Genomic DNA, 17,645 nt, shown 5'->3' on the forward strand with positions numbered 1-17,645 from the left:
AAGGGACCCACGTTCATTACTTGGCAAATAATGGAGATGCAATATAACATAATATTCCTCTAAAATATTTCGCCATCCCATGGTACACATGAGTTTCACCAAACACTTAGGATAAAATAGGCATTAATCCCAATTTTAATAAATCAGTCGCAAATAATCAGATTAATTAAATATTAAACCTTAGGATAAGGAAATAATATTTAATTATGTCGCATATGACTCCCGTACTGGTTATTAACACAACTAGGATGAAACTGAGCCCGGAAGACCACATAACTGCTACAGAATCAGAACCCTGTCTACTGCCAAAAATAGAATTGTGCCACACTACCACTTACTAAAAATAGTAAGTCAAGAACTAATGCTCAGAAAAGTATGATCATCGCGTCCAGAGGCAAAACATGGAGAGCTCAGTAGGACAGTAACACCAGATTGGCCATTCCTTGACTTACTAAAAATAGCAAGTATTCGTTTCCTCAATGTTGGACCCCTCATTCTTCATTCCACCTAACCTACAGGTCTCAGGAATAGGCTAATGGACCACTGGAAGGTCATCAGTGAGAAGGGGACATTACACAACACCACTTATTGATTTGACAAAGAAAGGGACATTTAGATGGACAAATGAGGCTTAGGGTACAATCTTAAACAGGTAATGAGTTCTTGTGCAATGCTAGCTTTGCCAAACTTCTCCCAACCATTTGTTTTGGAGTGTGACACATCAAGAGAAGGGATGCCAAGAGTAGGAAGTTGAGAGATATTGAATGGCTATACTCCATCTATGATAAGGAAATGCTTTCCATAATGCATGCATTGGCAAAATTTAAACAGTATCTAGTAGGAGAGAAATTTGTGGTCTAAAAATATCATAATAGTTTGAGATATTTCCTCGAGCAGAAGGATTTGAATGAACGTCAGCAGAAGTGGGTGAGTAAGAGTCAGGCTTACGATTTTGATATAGAATATGTGAAAGGAAAGAAAAATGTGGTAGTATATGCACTTTCCAAGAGACCCATACTTTGTTCTTTATCAGAGATTTCATCTAATTGGAAAGCTCAACTCGTAGTTGAGTACTCCAAAAATACACTTGCATGTGAGCTTATAGATGGCAAGCTACAAGATGATAGGTATAAGGTTATTGATGATATGATTTACTAACAAGAATAGGATATTCTTGGTGCCAGAATAAAAAATGATGAGTAAGGTTTTGAAAGCCATTCACGACACTCCATTGGCAGGGCAGCCAGGATTCTTCAAAACCTACAAGCAGACTATAGAGAGATTTTCATGGAAGGGGCTCAAGAATGATGTATTGAAATATGTGAGAGAATGCACGACTTGTCAGCAAAACAAGTCCGAGCATACTTTTCTGGCAGGGTTGCTTCAGCCATTGTCAATATTTGAACAAAAATGGGAGAGCATGTCAATGGATTTTATCACAGGTCTTCCAAGAGTGCAGAATAGAGACTGTATATTTGTAGTGGTTGATAGGTTGACAAAATATGCTCACTTCTTTGCTATTTCTGCTGATTATAAGGCACTTCAAGTGGTAGACTTATTTTTTAGAGAGGTATTCAGATTACACGGACTTCTGAAGAACATTGTCAGTGATTGAGACAACAAATTTCTTAGCAATTTTTGGCAGGAGTTGTTTAGGTTGGTTGTTATTAAATTATTAGGTTGGTTGTTATTAAATTATCTCCTAGTATGAGCTATCACCCTCAGATTGATGGGTAGACCGAGATCGTGAATAAGTGAATGGAAGGATATTTGTGTAATTATGTAGCAGGACACTAGAAGGACTGGATCAGATGGTTACCCTTGGGGGAACATTGCTACAATACTACATATCATATGTTTATAGGCATGTCACCTTTCAGAGCTTTGTATGGCTATGATGCAATGTCCTTTGTAGATTTGGCATTTGATTATAGTAGGGCACCTAAAGAAAAGGAGTTAATACAGGACAGCCAGGACATCCTTTAGTCATTAAAGAAAAAATTGCACTGTGCCCATATCCAGCAAAAGTTATATGCGGATTGGCATTGGATTGAGAGAGTGTTAGGAGTTGGTGTGTTTTTAACCATACATGCAGTCTACTTTAAATGGAGTGGTGCAGAAAAGTTGAAACCTCGGTTCAATGGACCTTACAGGATTGTCAGGTGCATTGGTGAGATAGCACATGAGTTGGAGTTAACTGAGGGTAGCAAAATTCACAATGTGTTTCATGTTTTCTTGCCTTAAAAATGTAGTAGGACAACATACTACTCCATCTTCAGAGATGCCACCTTTGGATGAAGAAGGAAAATTGATTTTAGTGGCAAAATCTATCCTAGACATGAGGGAACATTGGTTGCAAAGTAGAGTGGTAAAAGAATACTTGATCAAATAGAGACACTTACTTGTTGATGATGCTACATGGGAAGGTGAGTGGATACTGCAAGACCCTAATTTGCATTTGCTTGTGGGAAAGCAATGCAGGGAAGGGGGGGTTGCTATTGGCGGCATTATTTGTACATGGGAATAACATTAGTGCATAACATTAGTTAATTATGTGTAATTGTTTTGGTTAGTTGGCAACCGAGGGGTGGAAGTTGCGGTGCGACGGTTGGCGCTCGCACCCCCTCGGTACCCTTTTATACTTCGAAATGTAACTTGTAAAACACACTTATGATGAATAGAACATTTGTTACACTTGTCTGATATTTACGGCATTATTCTGCGTTATGTCCTTTATGTTTTAAGTTATTCACCCGAGAGGCCAAACATTTGGTGCCATTGCCTACACGAACTTGGTAACAGAAGACACGGATGGCGTGCAGACACAATGGGCCTACCCGTTGGTGAGGTGAACCCGGAGGCCGACGACGCTCGAACAGAACTGTACACAGGGGAGGACGCGGCAATGCGAGAGTTTTCAATTTTGCTCCAAGTGGCCATTCAGACATACGTTCGACGAGAAGCAGCGGAGGCAGAAATCCCACCAAGTGCCGTGTGGACAGCGCTGGAGGTTAGCCCGACAGTGAACCGGTTAATGAACCACCTCCCCCGGTTGCTTGCACAAGCATCGTTGGCACAACAGGCCCGCCTGGAGGAGATTGCCCAGGAAGAGTGACGACAACAAATCCTGCAACGATACGAAGAGAACAACCGACAGGACACGGGAAGAGATGGCGACAGGCCAGGAGGGAATTGAAATGTGAACCTCTTATTTTCAAATAAAAGTGTCATTGACACGAGTTGTACTTAAGCAGATGAATTAATAAAGACATGTTTTGATTTAAAGAAGTGACAGTTAAGGAGATGTGTTACAATTAATGCCAAACTTGTTGAATAAAGATAGAAATAGAAAACCGGAAACGAACGAGTGGGAGGCCGTGCAGAGGGCTTTGATTCTGGAACAGCAAGTAGAATGTAGACGGAGGCTGAGGCAACTTGCCGAAGGACGACCTGCCGAAGGGGGGCCCGAGGGGAACCAAGGAAGTGTCACGGAAGGTGCAGAGGCCGACGGAAATTTCTACCCGTCGCCAGATCATCGTAGGGCACGGAGCCATGAAGAAATTCTAGAAGAAACAAGGTTAAGGCGAAATCTAGTCGAGGAGACACGGGATCAGTTTAGGAACTTATCCCTCACACCACGGAGTGAAGATCACCAACGGGAGGCGGGAGTAGGAGCGTGTTCGAGCGAAGGGGAGGGCAATAGTACGGTTGTGGGTGCCACAGGCGACAGGCAAAACACCGTACCTCCAGGACACACCACCAACACTACCGGAGGTAGCAACGTAGGGCCACAGACACAGCCACAGGCACAGACACAACCGCCTCCAGGAAGACGACCAGGAATGGCGAGCAAACAAAAGTTACCAAAGTTCACAGGGGACGGCAAGGAAGACCCCTTACGGCACTGCCGTACATGTGAGACCATTTGGTCTGCCAACGGAGTAACAAACCAAGATGACTGGGTACAGTAGTTCCCAGCCACGTTACGAGGAGTCGCCATAGATTGGTACTCCGCTATAGATAAGCAAAAAGTGGCCACATGGGCTACCCTACAGAAGGAATTCACGGAGGAGTTCCGGTTGCTTCGTGATGACAACGAAATTGTGACAGATATATATAGTACCAAGCAAGGTACTAAGGAGACAGTACGGGCATACAGTCAGAGGCTGAAAGAACTCTTGGGTAAAATGGAGAGCCAGTCGGCTGAGGGCTTAAAAAAATGATGGTTCGTGGAAGGATTAAAATCCTCTCTACGGAAAAAAATGAAGATTGTACCTCCGATGTCATATGACGACGCCTATAACAGGGCAATGGATCTGGAAAGCGAGTACAAAACATCAAGAAAGAAGAAGAGTAATAGATATTCATCGGACGATGACGAAGATTCTGACGGGGAGAGCAGTAGCAGTAGCGGATCAGGTAAAAAGGTACACGCGCTCCAGAAGGACATGGAACGAATGTTGAGAGAATTCAAGGCCATGAAAGGGAGTACAAGTAAGACGGAAGAAATCGAAGTATGGTGTACAGACTGCAGGAGTGATGGACACACAAAGGGTACTTGCCCGAAGAAGGCATTCTATGAGATTTGCCAAATGATGGGACACTCCACCAAGGAGTGCCCATACAATATGAAAACCCGAAGCCCGAACCAGGTGTTGTTCACAGAGCAGGCCACAACATCCGCACCAGCGGGTACGGGCCAGCAGACTAACACAACGGCATCGTCTGGAGGATACCGGGATAATAGACGCAGCGGCGGCGGAAGAAACAATAACAATAACAACAACAAAAACCGGATCCAGTACGATGCCAAGGGCCGGCCGATGATTCAATGTAGGGCCTGCAACCAGTGGGGACACTTCGCCCTCGATTGCACGAAGGAAGCCAACACTCAGCACCTCTGCCGATGGTGCGGGCCAGGCGACCATGAGGACGCAAATTGCCCGAAGCCTGGCGTACACCTTCTAAACATAGAACCTATGAAGGCAGAAGTATTGGCAATCACAAGGGCACAGGCTAAAAAGATTGCCTACCCAAATCCCCACATGGAGACCGAGAGAGTGCGGGAGGCCAGAGACGAGATCACGAAAGAGATGGCCGCACAAGGACAAAACAGTCACCAGGCAGCGAGTCCACCACGGACGAAGGGCGAAGAGGAAATATTACGGCAGATCTTGCAGGTAGAGGTACCGGTGAAAATTCAAGACCTCCTGGAGAGTATGCCGCAGCTAAAAACGACTGTTTTAAACTCTGTACCTCCACAAGTACAAACGGAGGAGGTCGTACGCCCCACAACCAACCCCGCGTCTAAAGAAGTTGCTAGTCCCGCGATTGATCCCATGTTGTTGGTAGTCAACAGCGGACGCCACCCGGCGGTGGTAGAAATGGGTATACTAGGGACCACCCTAACAGACACGATTGTGGACGGAGGGTCAGGAGTAAATGTACTCCCAGAAGCGACATGGAAAAAGTTGGGAAAGCCTACGTTATGGCCTCCTACGTTCAACCTACTAGGGGCAGACCAACATGGGATTAAACCCATTGGTACCCTCATGGGCCAGCAGGTGATGGTCAGCACGCAACCATTTGTGCTGGACTTTGTGGTAATCCCCTTAAAACAGAAGGGATATGACGCCATCTTGGGGCGGGGGTGGCTCATCGCAGCGAAAGCGAACCATAACTGGAAGAGGAATACCCTTTCTTTGGAAAATGTCGGGAGGAAGTATGTAATCGATCTCCGTACGCAGATGGTGAGCGAGGAGTTAGCCTCTTCCTCCGACTCGGAGTCCGAGGGACACCAGTTAGCGGAGGGTGGAAGTAGAGGTTGCATGGAGCCCAGTGATGAAGGGGTATTAGAACTGGAGGCCTGCTCAGGGGACGATGGGGACTCCTTGAATGGCCTCTTCCATTGGCAAATGGGGGATTATGAACTATTTACACCATCGTGCAACGTCTTGAGCATCGAAGAAGAACCAGAGATATTTCCCCCAGAATATGGCGAGTATAAGGAAGGGGAGGCAGCAGTGAATGAGGCGCCGACACACCAATTTCCAGAAGGGGAGCCTATTAAGTATCAGGAAGCCACGTTAAAGGAAATGAATCTTGGGGAGACAAGTGACCCTAAGATCATCCTGGTCGGTGATGATTGGAATCCAGTGTTGAAGGCCGCAGCCTTCAAAATTTTCCTGGAATACAAGGATGTCTTTGCATGGACATACAAGGACTTGAAGGGCGTGCCCCCAGAGCTATGTGTGCACCGAATAACATTAGTACCAGGAGCCCAGCTAGTGAGGAAGCGGCCGTACCGAATGAACAAAAATTATGCTGTACGGGTGAACGACGAGATTGAGCGGATGTTGGAAGCGGGCATAATTTTCAGAGTACAGACAAGCGAATGGGTGTCCCCCATTGTGATTTCCCTCAAGAAAGAGGCCAATCAGATCCGGATCTGTGTAGATTTCCGATGCCTAAACGCTGTCACCGTTAAAGACCCGTTTCCCATACCCTTCATAGACAGCATCTTGGAGGAAGTAGCTGGACACGAAATCTATTCCTTCATGGATGGGTTCTCTGGTTACAACCAGATATCCATCACGGAGGAAGATAAGCTGAAAACAACCTTCGTGGTGGAGGACGGCGTGTACGCATACAACCGAATGCCCTTCGATCTATGCAATGCGCCTGCCACCTTCCAGCGCATCATTCTGCACATTTTCGAAAGGATGTCGGTGGGGAACTTCAAAGCATTCCTGGACGATTGGTCTATTTACGGTGAACAGGACATCCACTTAAAAACTCTGGGAGAGTGCTTAGAGAGGTGTCGGAGGGCACGATTGGCCCTCAACCCGAAGAAATGTAGATTCATGGTACCACAGGGGAGATTGCTGGGACACATTGTGTGTAAAGAGGGATTGAAAACGGACCCGGACAAGATTCGGGTAATAGTAGAAATGGAGCCTCCGACGGACGTCACCGGGGTAAAATCCTTCCTTGGTCATGTGGGGTACTACAGGAGGTTTATCAAGAACTTCGCGGAGGTGTCCCACCCGTTGGATCAATTGACAAGGAAAGGGGAACCATACAGTTGGGCAGAGCCACAGAGCAAGGCCTTCGAAGAGCTGAAGACAAGGTTGATGGCAGCGCCCATACTGGCATACCCGAACTGGGATAAGGAATTCCACGTTCACGTAGATGCCTCAAACTATGCCATCGGGGCTACATTAGCCCAAGTGGGAGGACACGGGCTGGACCACCCCATTTATTTTGCCAGCAGATTGCTCTCGAAGGCGGAGAAAAGCTATAGTACCACAGAACGTGAAGCCCTCGATATGGTCTATGCAGTACAGAAATTCCGTCATTACCTCCTGGCCACACCATTCACATTTTACGTAGACCACCAGGCACTCATGTATTTAGTGAACAAGCCCATTATCCAGGGGAGGATAAGTCGTTGGCTATTGCTATTACAGGAGTTCACATTTTTAATCGTGGTGAGACCAGGGCGAAGCCATGTCATAGCCGACCAGCTGTCGCGGATTAAGTTAGGGGAACCTCCAGAGGGAGTAAACGATGATTTCCCGGATGCACACTTGTTCCAAATAGCCGTGCTCCCTTCGTGGTACAAGACGATTGGAGAGTACCTATCGATGTCCCGATTTCCGGAGGGTATGACTCCAGGGGAACGAAGAAAACTCGCATTAAGGAGCAGGACTTTTTCGCTCATCAACGGGTTACTTTACAAGATGGGGCCGGACCAGATATTAAGGTGTTGTGTCATGGAGGAAGAAGTCTCGAGTGTACTAAGAGAGGCACACGAAGGGCCTGCAGGTGGACACATGGGTCCAGACACCACAGCCCGAAAGGTGCTTCTCGTAGGACTATGGTGGCCAACGGTATATCACGACGCTAGGGAGTGGGTCGTGCGGTGTGACACTTGCCAGCGGGCGGGCAAACCTCTGAAGCGGGACTTCATGCCCCTCAACCCGTCGCATGCACAAGAACTTTTTGAGCGATGGGGACTCGACTTTGTGGGCCCTCTTAAGGCCAGTCGCGCACGACGATGTCGATACATTATAGTTGCGACAGAATACTTGACCAAGTGGGTGGAGGCAAGGGCCCTCCAGGATAATTCGGCAGTAAGCACAGCGAAGTTTATTTATGAACAGATCATTACGCGATACGGTATGCCTATTCAGTTGACCAGTGACCGGGGAGGCCACTTCGTGAACCATGTCATACACCGGTTGACATCAGACTTCAAGATTTTTCACTCATTTTCAAGTCCGTACTACCCACGTGCCAATGGCCAAGCGGAGGCCACAAATAAAATAATAATGTCAGTGATATATAAGTCTTGTGGAGTCGAGAAGGATGACTGGGAGGAGCGCCTGCCGTCAGTACTTTGGGCGTACCGAACGACCTACAAAGTAACTACTGGACAGACTCCTTTCCAGCTGATGTATGGACAAGAAGCCATGATGCCAGTTGAATTCATGGTACCAAGTCTGCGGATTGCCATCGATAATCGCCTTGGCGACATGGAAAGCCTGAGGGAGAGGCTATACGCGTTGAACAAATTGGACGAGCGAAGGATGATGGCTCAGTGGGCGACAGAAACAGCCCAGCAAAGATGGAAGGTGTGGCATGACAAGCACCTCCGGCGAATGAATTTTACTCCCGGACAGCTGGTGTTAAAATTCAACGGGAGGAATGAAATTAAACCGGGGAAATTCAAAGTTCGATGGTTAGGGCCCTTCCGGATACGTGAGGTCAACACGAACGGGGCGATAAAGTTATGGACACTGGATGGGAAGGAGATACCAGACGCAGTCAACGGGTCGAAACTGAAAATCTATCACGAACGGAGGGAACCGGGAACCCCCAGTCAGTCAGTCGCTCCAAAAAATTAGAAAATTTGAAAAAAAAAAAAACATAAAAGAAAAGAAAAAATCGAATATATATATATATATATATATATAATAAAAAAAAAAAAGAAAAAAAGAAAAAAAAAGGAAAAAGGACCATCGTACGGTGGACACGTAGGTGGGACCATCGTGCGGTGGCACCACCGAAGGTGGAATCCACCGTGCGGTGGCACCACCGAAGGTGGAATCCATCGTGTGGTGGAACCACCGACGGTGGAAGCCACCGACGGTGGAAGCAACCGTGCGGTGGACGCCACCGAAGCCGCATAAATAAAAAGGCCGCCACACGAAAGGATGTTCATTACAACGCCGCGCAAAAGGAAAAGAAGGAAATGCAGCCGAGGGAAAAAGGAACCCCACACCACCACACAACGCCGCATGAAGGGAAAAGGAGGAGATCACCGTGGGGATAAAACACCACGCACAAGGCACACCACGCGGGAAGAGACAACGCCGCACGAAGGGAAAGGGAGGAGACACGCCGCACACCGAGGGAGACACAGAAAACGGGAGGAGTGTCATGCGTGTTCTTTTGGAGGTAGTTACCACTGCACGGCCACGGTAAAGTCCGCACACTTTCACGCAGCCACAGCAAGGGTTATGCGCAGCAGCCACAAAGGGAGGAATAAGAGCCACAGGTGGACCAGCCGCACAGTGACAGCCAAAAAGAGCGGGCGGTTACGAAGGATACATTTTTCTAAACAAATCAGTTACAAGGAAAACGATGGATTCAGCAGGGAAGAGGAGTTGGAAGAAACAACTGCACACTTCTTCCAGCAGCAGCCAGAAGAATAAAGGTAGCAATATCAGGATTTTAGCTTCAGGAGTGCGTGTTGCAGGCGGCACCATGGATGCCAGTGCTCGGCAAAAACAAAAACAGAAAACACCACAGGTTGCCGCAAGTGCGAAAAATACGGTGACGCCACAGAATATTACATTCGAGGGCCTGAATGGATTGGAATGCCGCAAATGGTGGCAGGATACCCCCGATAATGACCTGGTAAAGCAAAACCTCCGGAAGGCACAGGTGGAGTGGGCTATCCGGATGCTTGTGTTCCCTATCTGGGAGTACGAGGGTGCCCTACGCTTCATGGTGGACACCTTCGACAGACATACATGCACCAACACATTTGAATACCTCCGGAGGGATGTCACTATATCCTTCAAAGCGAGGGATTTTACGAGGGTATTCGGCATTCCGGGAAGCCAGGGCAAGAAAATAGACCTGAAGGCCAAGAAGATGACACAGGAGGAGGAGGAGCGGTGGATTAAATTAGTCTCCCGGAATTTGACCACGGTGGAGTTGGACAGTGTGGTTAGAGCCACGAAGAGTCGGGGAATCCGCAAGACTTTTGTTGCGGAGGGCCACTGGAGGTGCATCATGGATGTTATCAAGAGCAGATTGACAGGGTCGGGCAGGGCGTCGGACATTGCCCTCCCTCAGATTATGCTGATGAATGGGCTGATGAATGGCATCGTGTATGACTGGGCAGCGTTACTAGCAAAGCGTATGAGTTTCTGACGCTCCAGCATCGCACATTCTACATGCCTCATTATGCTATAGGGTTATTCCTGGAGGCCATGCGGGCAGTAGTGCCAGAGGATGAGTTGGAGGTACGGCCACAGGGACCGTTGGCAGCAGGAGAGCCTCCAATAATGTATTGGAGGCACTTGGACATTGGGCACTCTTCCGCGAAGCGGAAACGGGTGGTAGATACGGCCTCGGCCTCAGGGGAGCCCGACAGCGGGAGGGAATCCAGCAACACGGAGGATTCGGAGGAGGAAGATGAGGAGGACGATAGCAGTCAGGCAACGGAGGAGCCTGTACGCGTCCGGTTTGCCCCACCTCTGTTACCGATGGGCACGACTGTGCCAGCACCTGGAGTAGGCGGCACTTGTATTCCGGCCTTCGGGCAGAGCCATACGCCTGTTACATTGGGTCCCCTCCAGCACGAGCAGTAGGGAGCACCGTCGGGCCCAGCCACAGTGGCACTTACGGAGGACATGGCAGAGTCTGCGACGGAGGAGTCACCGCACCGGGTAGTGGTCGAGCAGGGGCCGACGGAGGTGGCGGCTATCGAGCCTCCTGTGCGGTTGGAGGTCGTGGGTGGTGACGTCGTGGTGACTGTTTTTGCTTCGTTGTTGGAGGAGCCGACCACAGTGACCCCTCCCCCAATCACTGAGATGCGTGCTGACCTCGAGGCTATGCAGAGCTGGCTCACACAGAGGTTTCAGATGACATTGGCACAGCCGGAGGAAGCTGTTGTATTTTCATCGCATCGCGAGACGGGAGCGGAGGTGGTCCACTTGGATGACTCGTCAGGGGAGGCACATGGACTCACCGTTGGGCACGAGGCAGGGGAGGTCGCCTCTGGGCAGGCACCAGGAGATGGTGCACCTTCGGTGGCGGAGGCGGTACCTCCGCAGCAGGCTACAGTAGTGACCGCTCCACCAGGGATTTCCCAGTCTTCGGCACAGGTGGGAGAGGATGTTGAGACTTATCTCGCGGACATGGCTGATATGGTTGCGAGGGGTCGGCGGGTGGTGGCCGCGGCCCAGACGCAAGCATTGCAGCAGGTGGTGGTGGAGCTAGAGCAGGTCCTACAGTTTATGCGGGTGGACTGCCCGACAGCCTTTGCTACTTGCTTTGAGTCCCAGGGGTGGCCGACTACGGAGACGGCGGAGATGCTCCAGGCTTGGAGGCTGCGTCAGCCCGTTGTGGAGAGTCGCGTGACGGTAGTTGTCCGTGAGATCGAGCAGGTCTATCGGGATGCCTATTATACATTGAGGCGCACACAGCAGGAGTCTGCAGTCAGGGAGGCTTCCCGAGTAGCATTGGAGAGCGAGGTGGCCAGTCAGCAGGCCTCATGGGCAGCCGAGAGGGCGCAGTTGTTGGCACAGCTAGAGGCGGCCCGCACAGAGACGGCTGAGGTCCGGACAGCGAAGGCGGAGGTAGAGACTCGCCTGGCAGCCGAGCAGACACGGTTGACCTGCGCGACGGCGGCAGTAGATACCAAGGAGAAGGAATTACTGGAGGCAGCACACATGGTGAAGACAGCTCTAGAGAAGGTCCTCGTGGCAGAACGGGATGTGGTTGCACGCACTCAGCAGGTGTATGAGCTTCGTTCCCGCTTGGCAGCCCAGACACCGCCATCTCACACTTCTACTTCAGGGACGCTTTCTCAGCCCCCTCCTTAGTCTTTCCGATATTTTGTATAGGTTGCATTATCTCCATTTTTGTAAGTCGCCTGGAGACGACTTTTCTTTTTGGGGGGGATGATGTTGGCGGCATTATTTGTACACGGGAATAACATTAGTGTATAACATTAGTTAATTATGTGTAATTGTTTTGGTTAGTTGGCAACCGAGGGGTGGAAGTTGCGGTGCGACGGTTGGCGCTCGCACCCCCTCGGTACCCTTTTATACTCCGGAATGTAACTTGTAAAACACACTTATGATGAATAGAACATCTGTTACACTTGTCTGATATTTACGGCATTATTCTGCGTTATGTCCTTTATGTTTTAAGTTATTCACCCGAGAGGCCAAACAGTTGCGATGTCCTTGCATTGAGACTAAGGTGTCAATATTATAATTAATTAATTTATATTTAAATGGCTTTATATCCTTAAAAGACTTTAATTTTTTATTTAATTAATTTAGAAATAATGGAATTAATGAATCATTCAATAAATAAATAAAGTCCCAATCAATAAACGAGCGGTTGAACTGCCAAGGTTGAATTGCTTTTAAATGGTAGCAAAGGCAGGGTGACAACATGAAGTGAAGATTTGGTGATTGAAGAATTACAGGTGTTATTGAGGACATTTCCCCTCGATTGCCTAGAGTTTTGACGAAACCCCAAAACTCCAAAACATTGTTATTCAGATTGTTGGATTATCAATGGTTCTAAAGAAGTTGAATGGAAGTCCAGAACGGTTTAACTTATGAATGATCAAGGCAGGTCGTGGAATTCAAAGAACAATGTTTGTTTCTAGTGGAGAGATGGGAAAAACTAATGATCAAAGTCTGGTAATGATCGTGCCTTACCATCAGAGTATTGGTGTGAACAAACATTCAAGGTTGCGTTAACTATATTACATTTTCCATGGTGATCTGTCTATCCGTTATCAGAGAGATGATAATAGTGGATTGGTGGTGTTAGCGGGTTGAGCGATTGAACCTATGGGATAAGTTGGCAACGTCAGTGTTTATTATTCATTGGCGTCGGTATATTTGGTAGAGTCCCATCGTGCATTCCCAGCCATGAATCACTGTACGGGTTGCAAGACAGACTTCATCGAATTGATTGCATATCGGGTTGCCTGAAGATTATATTGCACTGTTCCTGTGCTACAATAACATGAGTGCTGAAGCCAATGGAAAGGAACATCATCGTACATGATGGACGTGTATTCTGAATATGTGGTTCTCTGTATGTGTCTTTGTCTATGAACCGATGAATATTGAATGTAAGGTGCACAATTCAGTCCTCTATAAGAGTTTCTATATTATTGATTCGAATGTTTGAAATAAGAGGAAATTGTGTAGACATTTGGATTGAATTCAAGTTGGGTTAGTTTAATACTTGGAAAACTTAAAAACTCTACAAATATTTCTGTGTAATCTGAAATTAATCACAAACGAACCTGACCTATCAAAGGAGTGTCAAATGATTTTGTAAGTCCCATCTGGCTGAGATCTTTACATCTTACAAGGCCAATAGAAAACTTGATGCAGTTACGGAGAGTCCTTTGATTGAGTTCTCTCCTTTAAATGTTGGAAGGACTTTGCATTCTAGTCATGCCCCTCTTCTAAGGCCTTTGATGTGGTTTGGTTTCAATCCACCTTGATTGTTTGGCATTTTACCTTCTGCTTTGTGGCTACTTGCAGCCATGTTCTACTGGTTCAATTGTTGTTAGCTGGTTTCCGTCTCACTCCTGTGAGACTTTTGTTCATTTTGCCTCTTTGGTTGTTCTTTTGGTGGTTCCTGTGTTGTTCTATTCTAATTGTACAAGGGTCTAGGCCCTTTCAAAATCCTTTCTTACCTTAATCAAAATATAATGTTGATATGAAATACAACCAAAAACCTTTACATGTATTGTACAAAAAAGACCAAACATTATTAATGTAATATTTAGATCACACAGATAGACAACAAAATGACTAAACTCACAAGTTGCCACATTAATTGATTGATAGAAAAGATGGTAGATATAAATAATGTCTACTTTGACAGTAGGCTATGACCAGTCCCAAGGTATCATGTGATTCATAAAATTTCATAGGAATATTTGAATAAAAATACATAGAAATATAGGAACAACAATCTCCTTTATTGATATCACTTATTAACATTAAGTGGCTGTACCACAATTGGATATATATAAATAACAAATGCTCACAAAAGTTTCCGCTACAAACCAAATTGAAATCCAACTAAAATATTGAAATGCATATTTATCACAATGACTAGGCACTATAGCAGCATTGTAGTGGTACTGTATCCGTATTGCAGTGTCATTGTAGCAACACTATAGCAAACTAAAACAGATATAATTTGTGAACTTTATGAAACCACCTCAAAAGATAAGAGGGTTTTTGTTTAATCCCAAATGAAAATCAAGAGAGTTTTCATCCTTCAAAAATTTTCACACATCAAGGGAAATTTTGCCCTTGGATGCAAAGCTGAACACAAGTGCTCAGACTATACTTGCAAAAACATTCATCCTTCATTAGCATCCTCTAGGGAAATTTATTTCATTTGATAACGTAATCTTTTATTTTCCTATCCCACAACTGCTATATCTGCTATTTCAAAACACTCTTTGGCTCTAGGATAAATTCTCCATCCTCTTCCTGCTCTAGAAGCTTTGTGTGGACAGGAATCCTCTAAGAGTTTACCAACAACCTCCTTTAGACTAAAAAAACATGGAAGATTGGGTTTACCTTCGAAAGAGTTAGCTTTAAGCAACAATTGCAATCATTTCCTTCCTTTTTTTATGAGATATTTGCTTGTTGGGTTGTAGTCAAAGAAAACCTCAATCACTTACTTCAAAATATCTCTTAGTATTATGCTGATAACCATAACCAATTGTTTCTTTCAATTGTGTGCTATGTCCAAATTGTGCTCGAGGATACCAAGGAAATTTTATTATTGTTCAGCTTGATCTTCCATTGCTTTCACCTCGGAATGTTCTTAAGGTAGGGTGAGACTAGCAGTGGTTGATACATAGAGTGCCTTGAATGGAATCATCTTTTTAGACATGTGAAAACTAGAATTATAGCATATCATCATTCAAAAAATTATAAAAGGTAACCACTTGGACAACTAAACTTTCTCATCAGAATCAAAGAAATAAAAGTATCCTTTTAAGCTCTTGTGAACCACTTAGATCTCCCATCTGATTGAGGATGACAAGAGGAACTATGTGCAAGTCGAGCAACCAATGTTACAAATAGTTCTTTCCAGAAGTGGCTGGTGTATGTTATGTCTATGTCACTCAAAATTATTTTCAGATTCCTATGGATCTTCTGTCCGTATTCCATGAACACCTCTGCTAACAAGTTGAAAATTGATGAGCTAGCCTACATAGGTTGGGTATTGATGAGATGACTGACAGCCACCATTATGAAACTTAGGTCCTCTGACTTTGGAAAGCTTGTGATGAATTCCACAGACACTTCCTTGCACCATTAATTGGGTATGGGTAATGATTATAGCAGTCCCAGATTCTTGACTGTTATCTCCTTGTCTTGCTGGCATGTACCAAACATATCAACACAAACTTATAGACATCTCCAATAGACTTCCCCAAAAGAAAAGAAATTTCACCTTGTGGCCAGTGAGGCTTGAGGAATCCAAAATGACAGCTAACTTATATTGCATGAAATTTTCAAAAGTTATTGTTATTCAATATCAAATGTTTTCACCAATATAGACCCAATAATTATAGTACAAAGTATCTTCTCACCAAGTGAACTTGTCCATGTTGTCCCAGTCTTGGATGTGTTTACATCTTTGGCTGATAGGATCTTATTTCAATTTCACTTTGGCTTCTTGAATCCAGTCAAGTTTTATAATGGACTTGACACCAAGTGAACTTTTCCATGTTGTCACAGTCTTGAATGCGTTTATATCTTTGGGTGATAGGATCTAATTACGATTCCACTTTGGTTTTTTGAATCCAATCAAGTTGTATATTGGACCTGATGCAGAGGGTTGCAACTTGTTTTGAATCCAATCAAGTTGTCTAATGGACTTGATGCAAAGGGGTGCAACTTATTTGTTTATGGGGTGCAATTCTTCGATGTTGGAAAGTGCAGTTGCAAAGGAGGATCCTAACCCTTCATATAAATGATCTCTGTATCATGACCCATGTATGCTGTTCTTCCATAGAGAGTTACTTAAGACTCTCATGATTGATCTATACCCCAATGTGATTCCCATCAAATACTAATGCCATTTTTTGACTCTGCAAATTGACTATCATAGCCTTTTCATAATTTGACTTGTTCGATGTGGTGATTTCATTCCCAAAACTACCCCAAGCTAATGAAAATCTAACTATTTTAATAGCAATATTAAATAATAAACTACAAAGTCATTAAAAATGATTTTTTAACTATACAAAAATCTTTACATTCCAACACAAAATAGAGTTTTTGAATACAACTATAGAAGCTTTGATCAGATAGAACCTATAATAAGAAACTTTACCAAAGGAAATCCATGGTTAGATTCTCTGACCATGATTATGATGAAGTTGGACAAATTTCATTGTCATGGATGAGGGAATAAACATTTAAATTAGAAAATAATTTCATGTCAGCAATTCAAATATCGTTTCTTATTCTTGCTAATTCTTGCTCATCATCTGAAGAATTTGAGGAGAGGATTGTTCTCTCATAAGCTGGTTTAAATTGTTTTTTAAATATTTCAGGTGCAAGATGCCCAAGATCGACTAGGTGGAGATGCAAAACAAGCGCTACCAACAACAATCAACCCATGAGATGATGTTTTCTGTCTTATGTAAAGCAGTTTATACTATCCTTGCCAATGCCCTATAAACTCTTTATATTAGCTGGAGGAAAACAGGATAGATGAACTTCTAGTTTTAGTGATTGTCCAGAAGATAATTTTTTGATATTTCACTCACCTAAACACTTTTTACATGGGAAAGTTGGAAGAGCTAGGAGTGCATGCATTATATGTTGGATTCCAAAATGATTTGATTAATTATACCAAGAATTTTATCTTGGGAGTCACATTAGTTGAAATGGGTGATGCAAGGAATTTGTTTCTTATAACAATATCCAAAGAAATGGTGTAATAGGTTGAAGTGAGAAGTTATGAATGGTAATCAAAAGTGATTGTCAAAATCCTTCCAATTTTACTTTATTTGGCCGAGTAATTTGTTCAGTTATTGATTCCTCTAAAATAATGGAATGCTCTATAATAGCTTGTCTTAATTTCAATATGTTCCATTGAAATCATCTTATGAAGCACTTTTCTTGTGTTAGGATAAAAACATTGAAGTCCCATCCAATGATAAAATCATCAATTCATTAAAATATGAATATTCTATAACGAGTTTCAAAGTTTTATATTATTTAGAAGTCCAGACTTGTCAAGGTAGAAGTGACTTCTATTGTAAAAGTGATTTTAGATTTAGATAATTCAACTATTAAATAATTTAATTTATTTTTAATAATTATTAA

The 17,645-nt window shown here is 44.7% G+C and overlaps 1 protein-coding gene across 1 annotated transcript in view; it reads left to right on the plus strand.

The window, feature by feature from the left end:
• LOC131069937 (protein DETOXIFICATION 19) overlaps window positions 1–17,325 on the plus strand; it is a 43,535-nt gene extending 26,210 nt beyond the window's left edge. The window contains exon 8 of the mRNA XM_058005487.2: window positions 16,868–17,325. Within this exon, the coding sequence (XP_057861470.1) occupies window positions 16,868–16,936 (69 nt within the window). The 3' untranslated portion in view covers window positions 16,937–17,325. The remainder of the gene's footprint in view (window positions 1–16,867) is intronic.
• The last annotated feature ends 320 nt before the right edge of the window (window positions 17,326–17,645 follow it).

This window comes from Cryptomeria japonica, chromosome 6, assembly GCF_030272615.1.
Source record: "Cryptomeria japonica chromosome 6, Sugi_1.0, whole genome shotgun sequence".
Lineage (NCBI taxonomy): Eukaryota > Viridiplantae > Streptophyta > Pinopsida > Cupressales > Cupressaceae > Cryptomeria > Cryptomeria japonica.